The 27,256-nt window shown below is 45.1% G+C and overlaps 1 protein-coding gene across 1 annotated transcript in view; it reads right to left on the bottom strand.

Annotated features, from left to right (window-relative positions):
- The window catches only part of LOC110001280 (myosin-10-like), a 52,514-nt gene that overhangs the window by 21,644 nt on the left and 3,614 nt on the right, over nt 1-27,256 (bottom strand). Inside the window, 8 exon segments of the mRNA XM_065964441.1 lie at nt 453-596; nt 676-774; nt 1,244-1,307; nt 2,174-2,266; nt 5,031-5,060; nt 5,389-5,491; nt 7,818-7,845; nt 21,585-21,741. Coding sequence (XP_065820513.1) covers nt 453-596; nt 676-774; nt 1,244-1,307; nt 2,174-2,266; nt 5,031-5,060; nt 5,389-5,491; nt 7,818-7,845; nt 21,585-21,741 — 718 coding nt within the window.

Genomic DNA, 27,256 nt, shown 5'->3' with positions numbered 1-27,256 from the left:
CTGATATCTGCAGTCTGAGCGTCATGTGATCACTCAAACATCTGAATGTTTCTCTCTTCACTCAGAGTTTCTCCTCCAGCCTCCTCGTATTTATTCTGCAGAAAGTCAGAGTGAGCTGATGTGAGAACACAGCAGGATATAATCAGGAGAATTCACCTGGAGCCAGTGGGAGGGGCCAGTGGGAGGGGCCAGTGGGAGGGGCCAGTGGGAGGGGGTGGTGACCTTTACTCCCTGTGATCGCTGCACGACCATAGACTGTCTGCACGCCACCTCTACCATCTCCGTGCTCTAATCAACCTGCTGCTGCATGTTTCCTGTTCTGCACTTTTTTTTCTGATTGTCTTCATTCTGCAGCCTCGAGGGCATTAGCCACGGCTGACTGAATGACGTCATGACGGAGGATGAGATAACACAAAGGTTTGTAATCGTAGAAAGAGAAGGGGGTTACTCACAGACGATCTCATCGTGGGAGAAGCTCATGATGTGCATGGCGTCCAGCGTCTCCTGGAAGTTCTCCTTGTCCTGCTGGCCCGGGATGGGGAGGTTACCGTTTGACAGGAAGCGGTAGTTGTTAAAGCCTTCGAGGAGAAGGTCGGCTGGAAACAGGAAGTAAAAAAACAATAAGTCACTCCTCTACACTTTGGTTCATCCACATATCTGCCATCAAACACTCACTTCTGAGATGCTCTCCGGCTCCTGCCAGCAGCCGGTAGAAGATGTGGAAGGTCCTCTCATCTTTGGCCTGTCTGATGGCCCTCGACTTCTCCAGGAGGTCTGAGCGAGAAGGTTAAGGACTGACCACCAAATCAAAAAAGTGAGAACAATTCCAGAATGGCCCACGACTGACAGGGGCCCTAAACAATATGAAATTAAGAGAAGACTTTGTTCACAGTGTCCTCATAATGATAACTTTCCTTTTTCTTTCTTTGGCCCAATTAGATATCTCTTCATGGGGCCCAGAGTTCCTGGCGGCGCCCCTGGATGGCCATGTGGTAGGGAAGGGAAGATACAGAAGCTCTACTTGTGGTTGTGGTGGCCGGTGGGAGCTAGCATGAATAACACACATAAAACTGAAAAAGAACAATAAAAAGGTTCTTTCTGTAAAGCTTAGTGCGACGCTTCTCTGTTGAGTTAAAGGCCTCGCTGTGGTTCAGCAGCTTCTCTCAGCTCTTTAAACTTTCAAAACAGGCTGCACTGTTTTTTTAAGTGTTTGAAACAATCCATGTCTCAGTAAAGTGGATACAAGTTTCAATGTTGGCCCCGACGATGTATCCAGCGACGTCAAAGTTGACTCTGATGAACTTCCCCTGTAGAAAACAAAATACTTTCAATTAAAAAAACATGTTGAAACTTCAGGCTTATAACTAGAACATGTCCATGTCTCTGCAGAAAAATGCTGACAAGCTGAAATGAAAAGGCAAAAATGAAGGAAAAATGATTTGAAACAATGGCGGTGATACAGAGGTCGAGTGACAACTTGATATTTGGACAGACGTGATAATTGTCATGTGTCCGAACAAAACAACTTAAAAAACCACAAAGTCAGTGGAGTTGCAGTCATGTTCTCCGAGTCTTTTTGTTATTGTGAGACCGCGCTGTTGTGGCAGGCCGTCAACCAACGATCTTGAGGAGCCTAAGAAAGCTCAAGAGCTACCAGGAAAGTAGGTTTGTAGTAGTAGTGTTCCTGCAAACACTTAGTGGACACACGCACAGACGTCGAGAACAGTGTGACTATATTAGGAAGAAGTCAGGTTAACAGAAAGAATCCCGAGGTATTTCTGTGGTTTCCTGAAAGTGTGCATGCCCATCTGTCTGCTGGTCATCATGGCTTCTCGTCCGAGCCAGCTGGTGATTCATGAGGTCTGAACGCTGGCCGGTGGTTACGTTGGCCGTGTGCTTTACTGACTCATACAGAAATGTATCAGCGCTTGGACAGAGAAATGAACATCTTATCCGTTTAATCCAACAGAAATATGAACAGAAATAACACGCTGTGGTTTGATGGTGAGAGGGTTAAAGTGACAGAGTGAGTCCTGGCGGTGGGAGCAGGTGCTGAGAGGTAGACTTTGTTGAGTTCAGATAAAGAGAAGCCAAGTATGTGGAAATTGTTGGTAAAGTTTGTTGTTTTTTTCACAATGCATGAGTGCAATCAAGAATACACGGGTGTACTCACAAAGCGAGACGAGTTGTCATTCTTCACCGTCTTTGCGTTGCCAAAAGACTCGAGGATCGGGTTGGCTTGCAGGAGCTGGCGTTCCAACTCGCCCTGAGGAGGGAGAGAGAGAGAGAGAGAGAGAGAGAGAGAGAGACAGGTGAGAAGAGAGAGAGAGACAGGTGATAGGTCAGGTAGCCATCACACATTTCTAAGAACATGAATCTTTTATCACTTTTCATCACATTTTTCTACATGCACAAGAAGCGGAGACAAAAGCTGACTCTTTATAGAGCGCCTTTCAAGAGACCAGAGGACGCGTTACATGTGGGGAGGGAGCAGACAAAGAACTAAACTGAGACAGGTAGCAGAGGACGGGAGAGCGAGGGAGAGGCAGGCTGTGGAGAAGAAGTTAGATGTAGTGATGGATTTGATGTGGGAGTGGAGTGAGAGGGTTGAGTCCCCTAACCCCACGCCCGGGTTTAACCCATCGTTAGACATTCTGTGGCCTTTCATTTAGCCAACAGCAGCAGAGTGTGATTTTTTTCAGGGGAACTCAACATGTGTGACGTGCCAAGACAACCAAATACTCCGCAGGACTCGTGAAACCACAGAGGCAACATGGCAAGTGTTTCGACACATGCCATACAGTAAGTGGTTACTGGAGAGGCTCTTCCTGCACATTCCTTTAGCTGTGATGATTTACTGTATATATACACATCCAAAGACCAGACCACCACCATCACGGTAATGATGGCTTCCTCCCAAATGTAAAAAAAAACCTAGACTGAGAGGTGGTTGGGACATTCCCTACAGACCCTGAAACCTCCAACTCCTCAAAACAGGCCTCAGCCTCGTCTCTGCAGGGCAGAAATAGCTCCTAACGCAGATCTGGTCTTTTTTACTCCAGACAGCCGGTAATGGCCGCTCAAAGAATCGTGGGACTATCTCCGGCTCGACTTTAGGGTGCTGCAAGAAAAGAGAGAGAGGGACAGAAAGAGGGTTGTAGAAGACGCATCAAGAAAAGAAGAACTGTCCTTTCTATCAATGCTTACGCTATCAATACCAAGACCTAGACACCCATGATTGGGTCATTTCTTGTTTTTGATGATCAAAAATGCAGACAAACTCGTGCACGCCCTCTAAATTAATAACAGCGGTTGTGTCGTTTCAAAACAAGTGATATTGGAAAGTATTGGATATTTTGGTAACCTTAAAGCTGCATTCTTGGTGCGTATAAGTCGCACCAGTATACAAGACGCAGCCTTCTTTTTAGACACAAAAAAGGGTATTAAAAGTGCGTCTCATACAGCAGATATGACGTCATGTTTTGGCTTTTCTGGATATTTGATGTATCTGTTCAGTCTTCAGCTGTCTGAATGTGATGATTCCTGAATGAAAGCCGGCTCCAGTGAAATCAGCCGTAGTGACAGAAGTTATTCCCTTTTATCTTAAAGGCTTTATAAAACATTGAATAAGAAGGAACCAGTGAATACATCCTAAAGAATAAACATGTGTTCCTGTACGTCTCTCTGGTCTGGTTTACCTCCAATCCACTTCTTTATCTCCCCCCTCTCCCCTCTCCCCTCTCTCCTACCACATCGTTCCTCCCCTCTGCTCCCTGGTTCTACATTCCTCTGGCCTGCGCTCAGAGGCCGCCGTAATGCAGCGCAGGAGGAACGCAGCTTTAGGGAGCTCAGTGTGAATGGAATGGGAGCAGAGCGGCCCTGAATCACAGCGGCTCACTCTCTGCTACTGAAACGCAGGTGTGCATCGGTGCTGTTCGTGCTCAGGTCTGCAGGTTAAAAGGTTTCACCTGCGCCTTTGCGTTTATTAGATTTACAGAGGATGCAGGAACATCGGGTTTTAGTTTGGAGGAGGGAAAAACAGACACTGGATGAATCCCGCAGAGAAAGAGTGAGCCCCAGAAGTTGGGCTGAATTCAGTTCAGTCGTATTTGTGTCACTTCAGGGACAAAATATTGAGGTGTCATCACCTACAAACATCACCTGAGATTGGTTTTTCACAGAGTCGGTATCTGAAATAATGAAATCACATCGAAGCAGACAGAACAGGTCGATGAAATACAGGCTCTTCAAACTACAAGCATGCATCTACAGGACATAACCAATGGAAAACATGCACAAGCACATGAAAGACTTACACCTGGATATGTGGCATGAAGTATTTACTTAGAGGTGGAGAAGACATCGAACATCAGAGGTGATTAGAGAAGTTTTGTTTTGTGCGGCTGTGGACTGATTTTCACATATTTGAATCCAGGGAGAGAGAGAGACATGCAGAGAGGAGGTTGGACCAGAACCTGGCCGCCCACCTGAAGGACTTCAGCCTTTGTGCATGGGGTGTGACCCAACCACATCACTTCAATAAAATAACAAAAAGTCCTATGCAGCTTTTTTGTACACAGAGTTGTTTGATGATGAATTAGCACTAAATGTCGACCGTTTTATGGACAGGTTAGACCTCCATCCATCTTCAATCTGTTAAAACTAACTGAAGAGTTTAAAGTTTGATGATCCTACTGATGTAAAGGCAGATTCACTGAGCTTCAGATAATCATGTGAGAGCACTGAGCCGGCACAAACAGAGAGATAAACGCTGAGATGAAACCGTCAGCAGCACAGGATCAAACGGCGGAGCATGCATCACACGCTAACACACACACACACACACACACACACACACACACACACACACACACACACACACACACACACACACACACACACACACACACACACACACACACACACACACACACACACACACACACACACACACACACACACACACACACACACACACACACACACACACACACACACACACATTTAGAGGAAGCTGAAGATGCACTTGCCTGTAGCTTGAATGCTTTGGGAGATTCGGGCTGCTTGTTATGGATAAAGAGAGGTGAGTGTTAAAACCTGAAGCGCTTATGTCAACAGCACTTATAAAGCAACATGTGGAGGAAAAGCTCTGATGATATGAAGCGAGAGCAGAGACCAGTCAGCCTACAATCTAATGTTTCAGTGAGGATTAATACACAATTTTATCACTACACTATCATCTTTAACTAGAACACAACAAAGGAGTGAAGGGACAGCACACTTATTTACTATATACAGGATTTTAGTTAACAAATACCAAGACTGGTTCTAAGAGGATGCATCTGATTGGACAAGAGAAGGAAACATGTAGGCAGTGGAGGATCTCACAGGAATGTTATGGTCTTTGCGTCCTTTGTGTGAGGAGGCGACGTGGGCCAGGTACTGGATCACTTTCTTCGTGTTCTCCGTCTTTCCTGCACCCGATTCACCCCTGAAAAAACAAACAGAGAGCACAGTGTGATATACACATGGACGTGGAGAGACGGCGGAAGGAAAGGTCTGAGTAACTTCATGAACGAGTGAGAGATAGAAGCTCTAGGTTTATAATCTGTAGTCCTCCGCTTCTTTACATTGACTTTATTTCATTTTTGCGTAACTTAAAGGACTTAAAGGATGAATGTGCCACTTTTTGATCCAGATGTTGCCCTTGAGCACCAGCATGAAACCAAAACAAACTGCTGTTTGGCCACACCTCGTCCATCCTGAAGCCTCCGCTCTCCTCCAGCTCCAGAATAACATCAGCGCTGTAATCTCGGAGCAGAAAGATGTCTGTCTCAAAGTTTCCGTCACTTGAATTATAAAAGTATCTACAGCAGCCTTCGCCTGCCATCATGAATTGCAGGGTTTTGGTTGTGAGGTAATGCCACGCTGTAGGAAATGATCTGTGCACGTTTTCCACATTGAAGTGAGGTGCAGAGAGAACGCTGTGACATCTAACCAAAGTCACTCTCACTCTCTATCATGGCGGTGAAGTTGAATTGGTTTAAACTCCAGGAAGAGTAAACAAAGGAAGCGGTAAACACAGAGAAAGTGGAGGACAGTCAGGCTATTTGTTGTTGTGTTCTGAGTCCATGAGTTTGTGTGTTTTTACTGGAGAGCTCTGAGGTTTGGTGGGAACGTTTTCCAACTCCAACGTTTCCTGGCTCTGCTTTTTGCTCCGTCTGTAATGATAGCTGTGTTCAGGCAGGGCTGTCCACAGCGTCCCACAGTCAGGACCCAGAGAGACCAGCACAGAAACCAGGCCAGAAACTCCACATCCACAAACACACACACACACACACATACCGGTGGCTTTAGTGAAGCCGCTCATTAGCTCTGCTGCTCTTAGAGTTGGAGTTGGATGGGCGAGTCCTTGAACACAGGATGCAGAGAAAGCATCGCAGATCAAGTTAAAAACAGCACAGTTTGGCTCGCTATCTTAACCGATTTAGAGGAGAAATATTTCTCAAGGATTTTACTAAATGACATGATGTGAACATGAAGGGAAACCAGGACCGGTCCGTCTGTGTTTCCTGCCTCACATCTTCCGGTCTCTGACGTCGACGACTCGTAAGTGAGAAATTCTACAAGTTCTTACGGGTCGCTCCCAGTCAGAGAGTATTTCTAACAGCTGACTGCAGGATCATTAAGTTCATCCAATGTTTGATCATAAATACAAGCATCATGCAATCCAGGAATACAATTAAACAGCAGGAAATATAATTTTAACAGGTCATTTTAAATACGCTCGCAGTGCTTAATCATGGTGCGTTCATATTTGATAACTCCTTTGTGCAAACGCGAGGGGAGGGGGGTTGGAGGTGTGCCGCTGCAGGAGAGCGGAGGATTCAGTACAGAGGAGGTGTCACTAAAAAAGCAGTTTGGTTTGGTTTCATGCTGGTGGACTATAGCCTCTGTACAAGGGCCGTGCAAACTAACCACTAGGCCACTGGCGCCCCAAGGTACAGCTTTTTAAAGGTTTGCAATATTTTGACTGATGTGAATACCTTCAGTGCCCATCGCCTGTAATCACTGAGTGTTATTCTCTGTTGTTGATATTGAAATAAGTTCAGACGTCCTTAGAGTGAAGAAGTTTCCTCTTACTTCTCTAACACAAGAGGACACTTTGCTGAAATGTCACCAACAGAGGGGGTCGTTGTCAGGATTTAGGTCAGACTAAGGAGCAGCTCTGTGTGTGTTTGTTGGCAGCGTCTGCTTCAGCCACACTGAGAGAGTGTGCCACTTAATTACTGTGGACCACAGAGGATAAAAGCAGGGCACCAAACTGCACTCATAACTTCCTCAGTAATAGTTTGAGCTGCTGCAAAACCAGGCATCTGCAAAGATCTACCCGAGACGGGTCTTTAAATAAAACACAGCGGGATGATGGGAGCCAGCTGAGTCAGGACGAAGATTGAAATGTAAGGAGAGGAACAGAAAGAAGCTAATTCAGAAGCTCTGATCTGTATAAGGAGCTCTCATCATATTTTATGTACAACTGCAGTGATTCTGCAAGTTACATTTTAAACTTTCAAGGACAAGAAGAGAGACCCTGACCATATAAAAGATAACCCTGTTAAAGGAAAGCTCTCTAATCATCATCTTAAGACAGTTTCATTTTACAGAGGAGAGGAGAGGAGAGGAGAGGAGTAGAGAGGAGAGGAGAGGAGAGGAGAGGAGAGGAGAGGAGAGGAGAGGAGGGGAGGGGAGGGGAGAGGAGAGGAGAGGAGAGGAGAGGAGAGGAGGATAAATAGTGGGTTCAAAGTTGCAGTACTTACGTGCAAAGGATTGATTGGTCCTCTCGATCTGTTCAGAGAAACAGAAAAGGAAAACACAGTCAGCATGTTTCAATCCTCTCTCTCTGGATTTATTCTTTTTACAACTTGTGTAATTATGCGTGGTCGAACTGTTGGACAATAAAACTCTGAAATACAGAACAGAACCAGTTCAGCATCAAAATGCAAACACAGGTAACTGGGTAAGACTGATGGATTTAGGTCAGACTCGAACCCAGGCCCCCACGAGTTTGATGAAAAAGTTCAAAAGACCCCCCCATGTTAAACTAAGTAATCCTTCCTTTTCCAGTCTCTAAACACATCCTCCTCATGCCGACCGTCATTTGTCTCTGACGATCTTGAGGCAGGAAACCGGGAGATTTTTCATTTCCTGAGACGGACAAATTTGAGAACACCTCCACATTCCTGCACCCAATAAAACAGAGAGGAGAGGGGCCCACCGTGTGTGTGTTCACGTCTCACACACGCCTCACACTACACACAGCTGCACTGGGAGAAGAGTCTGGATTACACTGAACGTGTGTATATGAATATTGCAATGAATATTGTGAAATGTTTTCTCTTTGTCCCCCTGAGTAGTCGTCCCAAACTCTTTTCCTGTTGTGTTTAAAAAGAGCCAACGAACGAACTGACCACCTACAGAGGATAGCCTGCTTACTCTCATTTAAGAAATCGGAGCAACTTTCTTTTTGTCTTATTGTTGTTTTCTTTGCTGATGTTTAGTCAAAAGAGATCTAAAGGATAAAAAAAGAGGCATTAGCAAAAATGAATGACGTGCTACAATCCTCTGATTGTTCATATTTGGGAAGTCAACCAAAAGGATGAAGGGATGAGCTTTAAAGCTTTGGACACATTTGACTCCTTGAACTGGTCATTTCGCACCTCGTTGATGTGGGTCAGGCGCTCTTTAAGGTGTCAACTCTCAGCTATTAAATGACCTTTTGTTCTGTCACCAGAGTGTGAACTTCCCTCAGATGACAAAAACTGGTGACCATGAGTTTAGCTGAAGGTGTCTTATCTTAAAGAGCTCATAGTTTCTTTATGACCCCCCCAGAATGCAGGCCTGCTTGCTTCCATTTCCTCGCTGGGAGAAAAGGACTCACCCCGGCAGAACTACACATATGGTGATGACATATGTAGAAGAGGTAAACGTGTTCAGGTCCTGTTAGTCCTGAAGCAGTGAGTGCAGGCCAGCGGGGGAATCGGGAGGCAGGGCAATCGTGCTTAAGCAGGGTTGGAGGCAACTGGGCCTAGTGTGAGTTCCCTCTTAGGGATACATCTTGACAACCTTTCCGTCTAAATGTTTTTTCTCTCCAGTGAAAAATCAGTTTTTCTCATCAAGATAAGGATCGATGCAAATGAAATGCAGAACCAGGAAACACAAATATGCACATATTAAATAAATCTTGTGTTGGATCAGAGTTCCTGGAACATCAGAAATGATGAATGTGCAGCTCTTCTAAACCGGCCCCTTCTCCTCGGAGGTTGAGGCAAACCTCAGAAACGCAGATCTCAGTCTGAAGACTCCTTCCAGTCTGTGTTTCACGTCCAAATTTACAAAAAATCCTGAAGCTTATCAGACGCCCCTGATGTTGACTCTCACTAAACTGTGTGACCTAATATGTAGATATAAAACACTCACAGCCTTTGGAGTGACATCAGTTCAGATTCACATGATTAAAGACAGAACAGTCTGCATGTGTGACCTCATGCTTCTGAAATTAGCGCTGTGCTGCAAACTGAAAACAAGTGCGGTACAAATTGTGATGCGGTCATTGTTTTTTTAAAAGGTTCCCTTCCAAACAACTGCAGTCAGCCTGCATTCCCATACAGTTACCTAAAGTGTTTCTCAGGTGCCTCAGTAAACACCATGTGCTGGGTTTTGTTTGTAATGCAGTGAAAGAAACCAGAACAGAACAGCAAGCCATATAGACTGAGACTGAGATAAGATGACCTTCACAAACACACAGAGACAGTCTCCTCTTCACTCTGCTCACCTGTGATGCCCTCCTTTTCACATTTTATTTGACCTTCTATTCCTCTTTGAACGTCCATCAGCTCCAAATCTAAACTCCAACAGCTGTTTCTGTAATGACAATTAAGACTTTAATCTCCCATCCCCTTTAGTGACTTTGGGCTGGGTGACATCTTGGTCTTGTCTCAGTCTCTGAGATATCTGGTCTCAGGTATGTCTTGGTCTCGGCTAGTGTGGCCTTGACTACAACACTACCTGATATTCAGAGGACGCATTAGAAAGAAGTTATGCATCTGCGAGTTCAGGACGCATCTCCACTGAGCTTGCTGGACACACACAGGATGCAGCGGTAACCAACAAGTCGATATTCTTCCTGATGGTCTCTCTTTCTTTCAGAGCTCGTAAAGAAGCATCAGTCTTAATTGAAGTCTGTTTTAGTTCTCCTCCAATGAAATGCAGCTTAGCCTCGATGTGGCGTGGAGATTACATAAAACTCACTATCTAATGTGACCTGTGGTGTGTGGGTGAGTGTGTGCGTGCATCCATCTGCTCCTCTTGGCAGCTGCTACTTCCTACATCACCACAGCAACTAACTGCCGGGTCACATTTACCCAGGGTGCCATGCTGGCTGGGCGTAGGTTGGACCAATCAAACAGCACAGGGGCTCATTAGTGCCTCTGTAAATCTTTACCCTCTTTGTGTTTCCCTCTCTTTCTCTGTTGCTCTCATTTCCCCCTCATGAACTGTACAAAGCCAGATTACTCCGACCGCTGAGGAGAACGTTTCCACTCCAACACATGTTTTTGATTTCAGCACCTCATCACAACTTTGAGCCGTTTCCACCACGGCAACTCACAGCTAATCATACAGGTTAATGTTAACAGAAGAAGGAAATGAGTTGGTTCACTCATTCATCAAGTTTTTGGAGAGGTCAGAGTTCGTTTGGATACAAATTAGATGAAAATGACAGCATGGTAAAAGACGCCTCAGATAGTTCACTGAGAGAGGAAATTCTTCATTTCTACTCGAGAAGCAATACTTTAAGTTAGCGGAGCAAACATCTCCAGGTGTTTACTGACTAAGATGGTCAACATCTTCGATACAATCTATTATCTTAAAGGTCACATATTCTGATAAATCCTCTTCTCCATGTTCCTCTAACATGTGTCTCTAGTCCGTCTACAAACCCTCCAATGATGAGAAAAGTCCATCCTCTCCGTCTTCTGCCTGCTCCACTTTTCAGAAAATGTGTGCTCAAACAGGCCGTTTGGAGATTTTCCCTTCATGACATCACAAAGGGCAGTAGCCCCTCCCCCAGGTGGGTGACACTCCCACAGCTAGGTGTTGTTCTGCCCTCTGAGTCTGCCTTCTCACCGTAAACAATAGGACATGGAGCGAGAAAGACAGAGACACCCAAGCCCTTCCAGAGAGGGGGCGTGGTCAGACACAGCTCATTTACATATTTAAAGGTACAGAAACAGCCTGTTCTGAGCAGGGCTGAAATAGAGGGGTTTATAGACATGATCAAATACAGGATCAGAGTGGATTTAGAACAAAAAACTTCACACACATGTTTTGAGGAGCTCTGAGACTTATTTACACTGAAGAAGAAGAGGAGGATATGTGACCTTTAATATAAACTCACACAAAGCTGCTGACACAGGTCAGTGGTATCATGACAACCCATTAGCAACACTTGATTACAGAGCTGGTTTCTCTCATCACTCCAATTCAATTAATGGTCTGCAGAAACTCCGTCTCATGAGTGTACAGAACTGATACCTGCAGGTTGAGGTCTCTCGTTACACTCTCATGTTAGGGGCAGAGTGTGTCTTACACAGCAGGGTTCCCTTCGCTGATAATAATTTATCCCCCCTCTGGGATTAAACAAACCATCATTCTTCACATTCCTCAGCGTTCCCCGCTCTCCCTCCATCTCCACTAAAGCCTGGATCATTACCATAAATCCCTTTTATTGCCCTACATTAACCTCATACCGCCTCAGAGCGCCTCGTCTCACTGTATCTGTTTATCCTGCTGCTTTTATCGACGCTCATCCAGCCTCACTGTTCCCTTTTGATTAGCAAGAAGCCAGGAGATCAGGACGATATTCTGTGTCATTGAAACTGAAGACATTAAAGCTGCACCATCTATAAATTAGGAAGCTTTGGCATGATACAACATGTTGCACGCTCTGTATTTATGCAGATTCTAGCCTTGCACATGGAAAAGGAACAGTATTTATGTTTCCTTGCAGGATGAGATTGACGATACATCAGAATCTGATTAGCCAAAATACCCCCAAGACAAGGCAGAGCATTTATTTCCCCTTTTTTTCCTTTTTTAATGAGCCACAGTCAGACTGACCGTCAACACAATTCAGTTTCATTAAGTCTCCAAGCTGAAAATATTTAAGGCCTCCAAACTAGAATTGCCTAAAACATTGTGTCTCTGCATCAATAGCTGATACCAAAACTTTTGTGCACATAAACGTCCATTTGTTGCCAAAAGTCGTCAGCAAAATGACTCCAGAACGACGCAGTTGGACCCAAAGTCTAGCCCTCAAATTGCCCTCATAATTGTTGTAACCATCCATGATTACACAAATTCTTCATCTCATCCTCGTGTTGACTGTTAGACACTGGAGGACTAAGTTCGCAACTTCATGACTTGAGTCTAAGTGTCCAATACAAGTGAAAGTTGCTCAGTCAAAATTACGATTTTTGTGTCATTGGAGGCTCCTTTTCAGTAAAGAAGTACAGATCTTTCCCGCCTTGGGGGAAAATGAGGGCGGGATGCACGACCATTCAAAAACACAACCATGTTTCTAATGATGCAAAGCTTAATTCAAATGGGTGAAGTATCCCTTTAAGTACAGACTTTGTTACTGTCCAGCACTGCATTTAACCGACTAGAAGGAAAAGTTGACGCCAGCCCTCGTCCCATTATTTTATCTTTTTTGTTTCACGTTTCTGATTAGAAACAGGGGTGAAATGACGTCAGAAAACTGAAGTGGTCTTTGCAGCTGGATGTTACACATTTGTTCCACACTGTAGCTCAAACTTTAACAGCTTAGTTCATGAAGGAGAGTCGTAAACCGCAGCCGCACACAGTAAAGGTTTGGAGCACCACAGTAACTACTTCAAACACGTTAAAAATCCCAAGAGATCGCCGGTGAGCTGTTCGCTTGTAAACTACTGTTATATGCTGTGAGGTTTGCCTCGAGTCACACACACACACACACACACACACACACACACACACACACACACAGCAGAATGACGGGAAGTTGAAGTGCAAAGGTACTGACGAGGTAACCTTCAAGATGCAAAAGACTTCTTCCAGACGCAATAATTAAACAAACACTGGGAGGCAGTTGACAAAATCTGTCCTAGATTACCCTCCCACCTCTCTGTACCGTCTTCAGAGGTAGTAACAGAGGCGTTACAGAGGAGAGACGGGATCAGCTGAGCCAGCAGGGTAGTGTAGCGCTGTGTGTATGTGCATGTCTGTCTGTGTGTGTGTATGTGGAGCTCCTGCTGTGTCCGTGCTTCAGCAACGCTTCTGTGCAAAGTAGACATAAAAACAGCATCCTGCAAACTCATAAAGGAGCGAAGCAGAAGAGAATTCAAGCTACAAAAAGACCAGAGGAACAAGGCTTCAAGTGTGTGTGTGGCTCATTCACATTCCCAGACGGTGGCAGAAGTAGCTAACAGTCGCAGGGATCTGGTGGGTGTTGTGGTCTGTGGGTACCTGCAGAGCTTCACAGTCACATTAAAGCTTACAGAGAATCATCTGAAGAAGTAAATCAAACAGAGAGAGAGAGGAAGAAGAAGGATGAGCTTCATCCTCTCACAGAGTTTAGGATAAAAGATAAACACACTAAGAGGCTTTAAATCCTCCTGCAGTGCTGAAAGTAAAACTCTAAATGATCTAACATGATAAATGCCCTAAAGGAGAGGGAAGGTGGACGTCCTGCAGGTGATATTTCATTTGAAGTTACAGATCTTTTTAAGTGACAAATCTGCAAACTTGGAGGATTTTCTTAACACAAATCAATTAAAATAAGTCAAATGTGATGGCAGAGTCTTCTCATTTAAAATTCAACCTGAGTATTGACGGATACTTCAGCTCGTAGGTAGATCTATTTTGAGTTTCTCCAGTGAACTCTTTTGCTCATGAGGACATTTCAAACCGCTCCGTGACTCAGATGGACTGTAGTGCTGCTGAACCAGCTGCCAGGTCGGCATTCACAGACATTCATGCACAGAGGGGCAGATAGCCATAGCTGACTGGCAGTTTGTGTGTGCCAATCTGAGTGTGTGTGTGTGTGTGTGTTTATGTGTGTGTGTTGGAAAATCGGATGCCCCTGTAGCTCGCTCTGGGGCCTCTTGGGCGTGGAGCAGGCGTTGTTTTCAGCGGGTTGTTGGTGACACTAAGGGGGAAATGGGGGGGGGGGGGGGCAAAGTGTTGGCATGTGGGAAAGGAGCCACAGGTCGGATTCGAACCCGGGTTGCCCGCTTAGAGGACTATATCGATCAATCAATCTTAATTTGAAAAGCTCCATTATAGCGAATTTGAAATATCAAAATGTGCCATTTATTTCTAAAATAACTTCTCACTGCAGCCCAAACTTTGGAAACCACTGCTGTAGACGACATCATTTTCACACTATCTGCAAATTAACAATCGGGGGGAGAGAGAGCAGTAAATCCCGCTGACAGTAACAGGATGTCCCTCTGAGCATCTGGCACAAGTGAGAGAGGGAGAGGAGCTCAGTTTGGGGGACTTGGAGGAGGAGGGTGTGGTGGTGGGAAGACTGCAGATAGAGGAACCAACAGCAGGGGAAAAGGAGATAGCAAAGGGGACGATCAAAGAGAGGCAGACAAAGAGAGTCAGAGCAGATATAAATAACATGATGTCGTCTGTTTACATGGAGAAGGGTGAAATCCTAAAGAGTGTTTCAGAGCTTCTGGTTCAGTTTGTGGAGGGTGACGACTGCTGACAGCTGAGATCACACACAGAAATAGATCTTCATCACGGGTTGGTGAAAATCCCCAGCAGAGTGTGAGAGACCTCCTGAGAGTGTGTGTGAGGTGGGATAGAGAGATATCAAACACAAACACACAGTTAACACACCAACAAACAATCACACAGGCTGAGAGATAAAGATACTCTCATCATTTTCATCTTCAGCTTCTGAAATGATGAAACTTCATCTTCATGAACACAGAACGATTTCAAAACGATTCAGAGGCCTGATCGCCCGGCGTCAGTCGTGCAGTGAACACTGAGGCCCGACGGCAACAGCAGACATGCCCTTTTTTTATCATGTAAGAAACTACGGCAGAAATATCTGCAGACCTCCAGTTGATGGGGAATGTATGACTTTGTGGCTTGTTAGCTTGTGTTTATTGGTGTCGCAGATTTTGTTTGCATGCATAAGAGAGAGGGAGAGAATGAGAGAGAGAGAGAAAGGGAAAGAGAGAGAGCATGTTTTTGCCATTTTTCAAGCTGTGCATAAGAGACCAGACAAGTTTTTTTTAAGCTATTCTATGCTAACCATTCCGTTGGCTATAGACCCGCTCCTGAAGAGAGAGTGCCATATCTATATTTCATCTCTTCCCATAGAAATTAACTTTCTCATTATTACAGACAGACAGAAAAAAGACCTGAGCCAAGAGATTCCAGACATTACACACAGCCATACATTTCTCAGAAGTCTTTAATATAACAACGCCATGAGGTCAAATATTCACCGCAAGAAGTGGTCGGCTTCATGTTGGAGGATTTGATCTAAAATGGATAAATCTGGGAGGGGAAGTGGAATGTAACAGTTTAAAGGGTTTATTTAAGGATGGCGTCACTCACATATGGATTTTTTTTTACGAGCCTCTTGCATGTTAAACGCCTTGAACGCCTCGTCTCATACAGCCTGAGCTGGACTCTGCTGAGGACATTCAGACAGGAGTTTGGAGCCTTTCCCTTCTCAAGTCCCACAAAGCACATTTTTCAGATGCTTGTGACACAGGGGTGAAATGAGCAAAGTCTGGGAGGGGGGGGAGAGGTATCGAGAGAAAGATGGAGCGATTGCAGAAAAGAGAGAGCGGGTATGTGAGAGAGAGAGAGGTACAGAGGAGCATGTGTTTCTCATGGAGAGGTGCCGCGTCCGAGTGGTAAACATTCTTGGGATAATTAGGAGACTCTTTGAAATCTAATATGGCGATTTGTCTGCATTAACTGTAGCTCATGTCTGCTGCCCTGAAGATAAGTGAAGATATTAGGGATGCAATCATACAGTCAGCCAACGGTTCACTGGTGAATGGAGCTTGAGCTTGTAGAGTGTTTTCAAGTCTTCTAACTACTCAAAGCTCTTTTATACCACAGGTCACACATTCACATTCACACATCAGTGTCCATCAGAAGTAACTCATCCCATTCATAAACCGAAGCAGCGGGAGCAACTTGGGGTTAAGTGTCTTGCCCAAGGCAGATAGTTTTTCAAATCACAATAAAAGGACTTTATGAAGAGGAGACATCAGGACAGCACTCTGCTTTTCTACTTTTTATCGCCTGCTGCTGTCACACCTCATCACATCCATCCTTTCCCCGCGCCTGTCCCTGTCAACAAGGATTACCTGCTCAGAGTCCCCTTGACGAATAGCACACTTTATCAGTTTCTGCTGCTCCAAGGTCAATGATGGATCTGCACTTTTCTAGCTCTGCATATGCACTGAAAACGTACGGGGGGAAAGCGGAAATGTGAAGTGCAGTTGCAGTGTTTTGTTTATGCTATAGTGCAGCACAAAAGCACGCTCGCCATGAGTGTAAAATTAGCTTTGTGCTGTTGGGTGTTGCCTCTGGTCCAATGAAAGGGGAGAGAAAACAGTGAGAGTTTTTGGCACTGTAATGGATTGCAGATGGCAGCCGTCGGGTTGGCTTGTTTGGTCCACAGAGGTTCTTTGTGATGGCTCGGCCTGCCGTAATCCGACGGGACAAGGCCGTTTTCATGTGTGTTTACGCTAGCACCTCCAATATCGCCACGCTAAGCTCTGCAACCCCACAGGAAGCCAGACACACAGGAGGGAGCGAGGCGTTCAGGGCACAGAGGGGACGCTGTGTCAGTGTGTGGCACAGAAACAAAAGTGAAAGAATGTAAAAAACAAAACAAAAAACAGAAAAGGGATGAAAGGTGGAGAGAGTCTGCATGAGGGGGAAAGTAAAACGTGGAGGCTGTAGCAGAGACACAATGTCTCAGAGTGATAGTGTGCAGTTCACAGATGAACAAACACACATGTCGTCAGTAGCTCATTAAACAGAGTGACACACGGGTGAGAGGGCAGAAACAGCAGCAGACAGGTAACTCTATCTGTCCTGCTGAGGCTCCTGCTATCGATGACACCCGTCGGTCATGACAACACTTTCAAAGAACGACCGCAATACATGACAGACACCTTAAATCATCTCCCCTCTCGGTTATATGTCTGACACCCGCAGACACACACTGCTCGAATATACCTTAACCACAGGAGGTCATAGACAGATAGATGGATACTTTATTAATCCTTTGCAGGAAATTACATCGTCACATACAACACAAGACCTTTATTATGAAGAGTCCAGGGGAAGTCTTTCTGCTCTCTGAAGTCTAGAAACTCAAAACCTGGAATATTATCCATGAAAATGTCTGCAGCAAAGCTTTGTTATTTCAATAGCTTGATTGCTCCTATGAAGTGAAACAGATACATACATGTGTAATACACATGACCACTTCCCCTCAGATCATCGCACAGTTCAGGCGCCGCAGGAAAAGCGTCGGCGTGTTGAACATAACCATGAATCAGAAAATGATTTACAACCCCCAAACAGAAATATGATTATATACTGAATGAACTCCACAGCTGTCTGCCATTCAAACACATCCTCCCATCTGTGTGTGTGTGTGTGTGTGGGTGAGAGAGTGAGAGAGAGAGAGAGAGAGAGACAGAGACAGAGAGTGTGTGTGTTTGCAGTACACTTGTGCAAACATGATCTTTAAACCATGGTTGTGGTGTGTTTAAAAACGTTACAATATATATGATCGACAGAATCAAAAAAGATCTTGAGACACTTATTTTTTTTACTGTGGTCGTAAAAAATGCTTCTCTTTAACATTTTGAGAGCACAGACATTTGAGGACCTTGACTGACACACACACACACACACACACACACACACACACACACACACACACACACACACACACACACACACACACACACACACACACACACACACACACACACACACACACACACACACACACACACACACACACACACACACACACAGACACACCTGTCTTGTCACTCAGAGCCTGGGTGTGCCCTCCTCTCCAGCCCTCTCTGCCCCAACAAGAGGCCTCGTTTCCCCCTGCAAGAGCTACAGCCTGCACCCTCACACACATACATGCGCACACTCGCAGCGCCCTGGTCCCAGCCCCCTTCACACTGCACAAAGCCCCTATTGTGAGGCACAATACTGGCCACCCCCTCAGCCTTTCCCCCTTACCCTCTGCTCTGTTTCCCCCATAACTCTGTCCCTTCTGTCCCGCTCCCTCGCTCTCCTCTCCTCCTCTTCTTTCCTGAATCTGCAGTACCAACCCCGACCATTGTGTCTGAAGGGGTCTCTGCCCTCTTTTATCCCCGTTCCCCCCAGTATCTCCTTCAGTACCAAAGATTTCACTTCACATTCCACTTTTGTCTCCCCCAGATTGGCCCTCCCTCTGGTTTCTGTTTTCCAGAACTTTTTCCTCTTGTCTAGCGGTTGCCTCATGTTTCATATCTGTCGTTCATGTCAAACAGGACTCATAACTCTCAGAACAACTGTCTGAATGCAGCTGCTCATGTTATGTAAGGTTATGTTTTTTGGAGAGAGGTCTTCTGCAATATATTATATGTGGAAAATAGAAAACTATCTTTGGCATTCCCCTCAGAAAATAAAGATCTGTGCCTGTGGTTTTATGTTTTTCTGTATGAGTGCCAGAGAAAGCACAGCCCCTTTTCCTGAATAAGGTTTTCAAAATGTTCAACGCTTTGATACTTTTAGATACCACATGTTGAAAAAACAAAACAATCTTTGTTATTTGAATGATAGATTATATTGAAATTAGAGCTGTAGGAGGGCGCTGGGGAATCCGTCCTGTGGCTCCTTTCCCTCATCTCATTCCCTACTCTCTCTCTCCCTGATTCCTGACTCTATGCACTGTCCTACCTCTAAAATAAAGTCATAAAAAGCACAAAAATAAACCAATTTTTGCAATACATCATCACGTACTCCTTGCAAATAAGAGCATCGATGCAGATGTGACAGAATCGATATGGCTGGAAAGCTGTGACGGCGGTTTTAAAAGACACGGCGCCCATTGTGCAGTTCACATTAAAGCCAATGGGCAGCAGTAGAAGCCAAACTACATGATGCAGCAGCGTGTAGCTGACCTGATTGACAGGTGGGCGCGGTGTAACGGTTTGTCAGGAGGTTTAAAACCCGCCTCAGCTCCAGCTCTCAGCCTGTCGTTAGGTTGACTGAAAGTTAGACTGAGACAGCATTTCCAGCATGGAGACCGCCATCGATGGGACTCCAGCGCCCCCTGCAGGAACAGAGGGTCGATGCCACTCAGGCTTCCTCTATTATTATTTACAGACTATGGTCAACAATCACTACAACATCAGCAGAGCTCATGTGAATGTAAAGACTCAGGTAGTCTGGAAATGTTCCTGATACTTGTCATGTGGTCAGGGCCCGTTGAGGGGTAAAATAAAACGCAACAGAGGGAGGCTGAATGATGGCGACAGCAGATATATCATGATGTCGAGGGGCGACTCAGAGGTGGACGTTCCCCACGCTCATCCTCCTGTGTTTTCTGATCAAAGGACGAGAAGGAAGGAACAAAGCACACTGAGCCACCACCAGTGAGCTTCCAGCAGGGCTGCAGTCCAGTTTTCATGTGAAGTGAAAGAATACCAGGAAGAGCTTTGAAAAGATGTGGGGAATTTTCCTCTTTAGTGTTGTCCAAGCCAGAACGTTCTGGTTTAGAGCAAGCGGGAAGAAAAAAGATGAGAGGACTAGAGAAAGTGGTTCGTAAAAGGGCGGGAATGAGGGATGCCAGCTGCTCTCGTCAATGAGGGAAAAAAGAAGCAATTAAGAAGCAGTGGGAGATCCGAGATAGTTTGTAAAAGCTGAAAGACATGGCGTCTCTCAGTCTGAATGAGACACAAAGAAGCCCCTCCCTGCTGCTGATTCAACAGGTGACACCTCTGTTTGAGATCTCAGGTGAACACAAACACACACACACACACAGTGAGGTATCCACAGTCCTGTAACCATGGTAACCCCGGTTACACGTAGCCCGGACGAGCGTTATGACTTGATGATGACTCAGCTCGTGGAATTTAGCACAGCATGGTATGGAAAGCCGGGTACAGCGATGACCTCATTCCACAGGCTGCTTAGCCCCGCCCCCTTTGTGAGGGACAGCAAAAGAATGAAGCGAGCTCTGAGCCGAGGGGGAAAAAAGGGGGTCAGAGAGAAAAGAATGGTGTGGCACAAGAGAGGTGTCCCATATCAGGACAAATACTTTGCATAGTGATACAAGTTTGAGAGGAATGTGTGAGAGTGTGTGTGTGTGTGAGTGTGTGTGTGTGTGTGAGAGTGTGTGTGTGTGAGAGTGTGTGTGTGTGTGAGTGTGTGTGTGAGTTTCAAATTAAGATATATTTAGTGCATGCAACATATGGAAAGTGCCCATAAAGGAGATGAGTGACTCACTTAGGCTTGAGCAACAGTATCCTCATGTAGGACCAAATGTGCACTCACAAAATATCACGTCTTTTTTTTCTGTTCACCTTCATCTGATTTTTGCTGCAGCTTTAAAAGAAACTTTTATACAAGTTGCCATGTTTTGACTTTTTGTGTCACACGTCACAAAACCACAGCGAGCGCCTGAGAGAGACGCTGCGACAAAGCCACCTTCTTCTTCTTCTCATCGTCTACAATGTCAAAAGATTGGAGGTCTTAAGAGGCCATGAAGACTGAGACATTAGGATGTTCAAGTGCAGCTCTAAAATAAGGATTATTTCACCACTATCCATTTGAGTTGAACTTGTGAAGTGTCAGCCATTGATGAAGAAATCCGCTCGTGCTTTGGAGGAATATTGCCCGACAGGAAGTTAGTTACTCAAGCACACGTAGCAAATCATTCAGAGAACAAGCTGAGCGACCAACACCACTTCACACCTCAACCCGTCATCCAGCGCACAGCATGAACAGAGCTGATGACGGTGCGGATAAGATTATTTTACAACCTTTTATTATGAACTAACCCCGGGTGACACATCTGAAAAACCCGCCAGATACTCATTCTCATACTCGACCCCACTCAGGCATAATCAGTGATGTCACATCCTCGCTGACCTTGTGAACTTTCACACACTTTGCACGCTTTCTTCACACACTAATCTCCTAGAATATGCAGCTGAAACCCTGGGCTGCCTGCAAGTGAGCTAAACTCCAAAACGCAAAAACAAAGAAAGAACCAACATCAAGATCCAGATCCCCCAACGACACCACGACCTGTCATTTGACTTTCTCATTGTAAAACAGAGAAATGACACTGTGTGCACTCATCCCCAACACATGAACGTTTCATGATGCTCCAGATAAAGACCAGCGGTGACATCACAGAGCTTCATAACAGCCAGGATTAAGGTGAATGAGAGTAAAACAAAAGAGTGTCCCACCTTGCAGCATGCAGCGGTACGCAGATTCAGAGATGGCGTAGATGTGTGGCGGCATCTCGTGCCTCTTCTTCCCTCTGTACATCTCGATGATGTTCTCTGAATAAATGGGCAGGTTCTTGTAGGGGTTGATGACCACGCAGAACAGGCCCGAGTATGTCTGTAATCAAGCACAGGGAAAGACAAACATGGGACATTAAATCAGAGAACAAAGTCTGACTTTAGTGAGCTGGATTTGGCTTTCATGTCTGATCTTAAACACAAAGTCTGCAGGTCAAAAGACTGTTCAAAGGTCATTTTGAGCTTCAGTGTTTGTAAAGTTTACATCCTGCCATATTGCTGCTGATCCTGCACTGTTTGATAATGCAGCTTAACAAATTAAAGTGCAGTTACACAGAATAGAAGCGGACTCAGAGTCTTCTTTACTGACGACTCAAATATGAGCGCCGTCTATGGACACAGGCTTTTATTTTCTAGTTTTTTAGGTATTTTTTGGGCATTTTTGCCTTTATTCGATTAGGACAGCTGTAGAGAGACAGGGCATGCTGTGAGGAGAGAGAGAGGGGGACGACATGCAGCAAAGGGCCGAGGTTGGATTCGAACCCACGGCCGCTGCAATGACGACTACAGACTCCGTACAGGGGGCGCGCGACATAACCGCTAGATTATTGGTGCCCGGGCTCTTGTTTTCTATTTGTGCATTTAAGGGCAGAAACTTGCATTTGACTTGAATGTGCAAATATAAAATGTTTAAAACACACGGTAAGACATTCAAACTATCAAACATTTAGAAATACAACATATGTTAGAATAAAAAAACACAATCGAGCAAGGCATCAGGCTCCTAATATTGAAGGGGTGTTAAATAATAATACAAAGTGCTGTGTGCAGTATGAGGGAGCAGAAGCAGCAGAATGTTTAGAGTTATTTAATATGTGTGGATAAAACACAGTTCAGTGTTTGCAGTGAACCCTAAAAGAGCAGAACGTGAGCAAGGAGTGTATGAAAATATCTTAAAGACTCTTATTGCAGTAATCGACTTCCCCTGCTAACATTCAGCCTCCTCTCTCTCGCTCTTGGTGTTGCATTTCTCTGAGCAATAAGCCCTGAAGATGTCTCCCCTGAGACTGTGTGGTATGAAGAACCCTCCTCGGCTGAATCAAGCGAGCAGGAATGAGAGAGAGAGAGAGAGGGGGCCTGCTGGGGCGAGCACGCTCTCTCTCTCTCTCTCTCTCTCTCATTCTGCAGATGTCATAGAGGCTTTACATTCCCCCCTACAGATGACACAGAGAAAGAGCAGCATGTAGAGAGTGTGTCTTTCACCACTAGTATGTAAGGATAGTTCTGGTGGGTACACACAGACGCTCACCATGACTTTGCTTAGTTTAAAATGCATCCTGATGTAAACCTTATCGATATGCATGCAGGTAAATGATTTCTTTTTACATTACAGAGTGGAAGGAGAGTCATAATCTTCTTCAACACTGTAACCTCCGGCTTCTTTCTGCTGTGAACACTCTCTACTCATTGAAAACAATTGAAGATAAGACACTGGCACTCAGAAAAAACGATAGGTGGACACGGGGCCTTAACCTCTTGGGGCGTTCCATTAAACCTCCAAATTCAGGTCTGGTACATACAACATGGACGCCTCCAGGAGTACCTTTGTTTTGTTAGCTCATAACTGACGATAACGACACACTGACAACACGTCCACAGATAGAACTTCATGATTTAATGACATTAAAAGAGGACTGAGTTGCACTTTGTCTTGATGCTTTTGATGCCGTGTGTGTTTCTGAAACATGTGATACAAACAAACACGACCCGTCTGGACACACATGTACTGTCCCGTATCAGAAGCAGACAACATGCTGGATGAAGGAGAATAAGCAGTCTGGACTTTCTGGCAGGAGGCCGCGAGAGGGGAACAGAAGGAGCCGGCTCCCTGCTGGTTTTAAAGTCACGGTGACAGACGTGTTTGTTTGCTTTGTCTCCTTCTGGGGCCAAACATTCAAACTCCACTGTGACACTTTGTTTGACAGGAAACACTTTCTTTAGAATTCTAAAGAAATCAGGAGGAGAGGAACAACTAGGAGCAAAATCTGTAAACGTCTTTTATCGGAGCTGAAATTCTTTCAGGGAGTCGTCACATCTTTTTGCTTTTTGTTCACTCTGCAGGGACGTTCTGTTTTCAAAGACTTAGATTATTAAAGCTTCAAAATGTTTTGCAATGAGTCTGAAATCTATCCAGTAGTCGTGTCGTCTTTAGCTTCCAGCACAGCACGCTCAGAGTTAATGAAAGCATGACTTCTCTCTGGACTGACAGCCGATGCTTTTGAATATTTCAAGAGCTTTTTATTGTATCATCCCCTCCTCTGCGGCTGCAAATCCTGCCAGAACGCAGCACAGCCCATAAAGTCAAACATAAAGGGACTGTGTTCTGTTCCTATCAGAGCATCAAACATTGTGACACCTGCTTCATAATGAAAACTACATCCAGGGTTCAAGAGGCTCCGTCGTGCCGTGAGTGACTCAGCAGCCGTGTGTTCACAAAGAGCCCCCCCCCCCCCCCCGAGAGCAGACTGAACACTGTAGACGTTATGTAACAGCTCTAACGCTGCATCTGGGAAAGAGAGAGGAGAAGGTGGTGAATGAGAGAGAGGTGAAATGAAGAGCAGAGCAACGATCCAGCTGACAGAGCTCCCTCAGGTCTGATCCAGCTCAGACACAGAGCTGTAGCAAACTGTGAAAACTGTGAACCGAGTGCTCAGCCTTCCTCTAAATTAACCCCCAACTGACGGGCCGAGAGAGAGAGCGAGAGGCTGAAATCTAAGTCTCCACTCTTCTTTTTTTACAGACTAATAAATAATGAATTCACCTTTATCTGCAAACTGGAGCTGCTATAAATAGGGAGTCTGTTCTGTTCTCTTTGGTTCTGCAGCTGCACAGAGATACCTGGGCTGCAGTGTCTACCTGGACTGTCCCAGGCGGCTGAAGAGCTCACAGGTGGTGTAGTGATTTATTGCATCATGTCTCTGTATGAATGAGATGTTTGATTTAAACCAAGCAGCAACCTTTTTGGAAAAAATGAAGCCAAAGTGAATCGCAACTTATCTTTTTATTTAAATGGTAAAACAACAGAAACCAACATCGAGGCTCATTTCCTTGTTCCCCAAAACCAAATGAGGGGTTCATTTTTATTAAACATATCTACTGTATTAATATTAAGGCTTTAAATTATGCAGAATGAACCCCCTGCAACCCGTTTTAGTGACAGGTAAGCTGCTTAAAGCTGTCAGGCTTTTGGAAAACTTTCAAAAGTTGTGAACGCCTTGTGACAGCAAATATTTACTTTTTTTTAAATTGCGGCATGTTGCCAGTTCTGTTTTCTGTTGATAAGTTACTGTGGTCACTTTGCTTTGATAACCTGCTGATAGTCTCAAAAACTCTCTGCATGCTTGTTTTGTTGCACGACAGTTATTACAGTGAACGATCCTGCAGGATCATCGCAACATAAAGAACATTCACTGCTCCCGTTTCCAGCTGGCTGAGCTCACTCAACGCGGCCTGCCAAACCAACGCGTCGAGGCCCAGTCCAGGAAGCAGAAGGTGATATTTCCACTGTGAAATCAGATCCAGGGGTGGGGATCCTGTGGCCTAGTAACAGCTGAGAAACACTCAGGCAACAGCAGACACAACAGCCGACCCCATCTGCCACCTCTGATCAGTCAGCCAGCGGCCAGCCTGCCTACGTGGAGCGTCCGCTGCAGAGGCTGAGGGGGGGGCACTCTGAGGGCTGCTGATCTAGATGGAGTGCAGGAAAACCTTGAAAGTACCCTTGACAGTGTTTCTGCAGTGATTTTATAACAATTGAAAACTTCAGACCAGGCTTTTGAAATATGATCCCTGCAGTTAGATGGATGGTTTTCATTCTCAGTGAAAACAGCAGGAAGTCTTCGGCTTTTCTCCAGAAACAAAATGTAGAAACGATTTCTCACTTAATCATAAAGAGGATAATTGATCTATTATGAATGCACTAGGAAAAATTGGTATTCTACTGTTTACTGAACATGGCGCTCGTTGTACACTGAAAGGAGTTGCTTGCATACTAAGATTGTAAAGATGTTCAATACTTTGACACGTGTTTGATCAAAGACCTCTCGAGCAAGTTTTGTGCAGGAAAATATGATTACATACATCTAGACTTTAAATCTCAGTATTCTTTTTAAAAGCTAAAAAGGACTGTACAAAGATGATGTTATGATGGAAGAATTAGAGTCTGTATAGTCCAGGATCAGTGAGGCAGGGCAGCAGCAGACTCGTTGGTGCAGACAGGACGGACACTGAGCAGCAGCAGAGCTGAAGTGGGCGTCAGGAGACAGACAGACGGACGATCTTTCTGCTGTGGAAGAATGCTGAGGCTTTCTGACAGCTGAGGCTTATCAAACGACACAAAGGCCCGCTTGTAGCCTCGCTGCCGTGGCTAGTGTGTAGCACTGTGGTCAGCCTGTGCGTCACCGACTCACTGATAGAAAGCTGCTGCACTAAATGAGTTGGCTGAAGTGTCTCACCGGCATCACACGGATGAAGCCGTCAGACCGGCAAAGAGGAGAGATGAATCACCAAAACTAAGAACTCAAAATGCAGAAGGAGCCTCAAGGCTTCAGTTGCTGGCCGGTGAAGTTAAAATAATAATAGGGATACTAATAATTCAACATAGCATGTTTCCTTAATGTCTGATCATATAGTAAGGTCACTATCATTTCAGTCTCTACACATCTCACTGATTCAATAAAAAAGCAGAGAGGCCTCATCTTCTATCAGACTCCAGCAGATCCATGCTGATCATGCTCAGATATAGAGGTCTCCCCCAACAAACCTCAAAAGGAACACAGCCTGGGGGAGGTTTTAGATTATGTCTGCAGTGGATGTCACTGAGCTCTAGGGGGGTAAATCAATATGCTGGAAAAGGTTTTGAGGGTTTCTTCTTCTGCAGGAAAATTCTCTCCCTGATAGGAAACCAACACAGTCAAACACATGTTTTCAATTTCTCCTGGCCGAGGGCTGATTTAACAAGCGCTGAAGCCAATCCTGAACCACACCACACACAAAAAAAAAGAATGTAGAAACCATGACACTGTGGTATGAGAGGGAAAATAAAGAGAAACCCGGGAGAACGGGCAAGTCGAACTGAAGCTCTGCTCTATCACTTAACTGAAACACCAACAATTTGACTTAAAGAAGGAAGTACTGAGAAGATTGAACACTCGCAAAGCAGTGCACACCAAACACCCCAAACGGGATCGTCTGAAAGTCAGCGGTGATGTGTGAATTTGTGCAACAGTTCCCGCTGCAGTCCCTGAACCACAGTCTCTCACGAGAAAAAAAAACAACCCACTTTCTATTCCTGGAAATAGTGTCACTAAATGGGTCAAGAACACAACCAGAACATCGCCGAGGAGATCCATCAGTGGTGAAAGTGAAAAACGGGGACGCCGATCACGCAGACATAAAAACCCCCTCAAACTTAAGCTTTGATTCATTCATACATTTAACATGTTTTTAAGACATTATCAGGGTCAAAGGACTATCCAATAATACAAGTAACTCTAAAGCTGAGCTGGTTTTTCCGGGCTTAGGCCAAATGTGTGAAGTATAACACAGACGACCTG

Source organism: Labrus bergylta, chromosome 16 (assembly GCF_963930695.1).
Source record: "Labrus bergylta chromosome 16, fLabBer1.1, whole genome shotgun sequence".
Lineage (NCBI taxonomy): Eukaryota > Metazoa > Chordata > Actinopteri > Labriformes > Labridae > Labrus > Labrus bergylta.
This window is presented reverse-complemented; position numbering and strand designations above follow the sequence as displayed.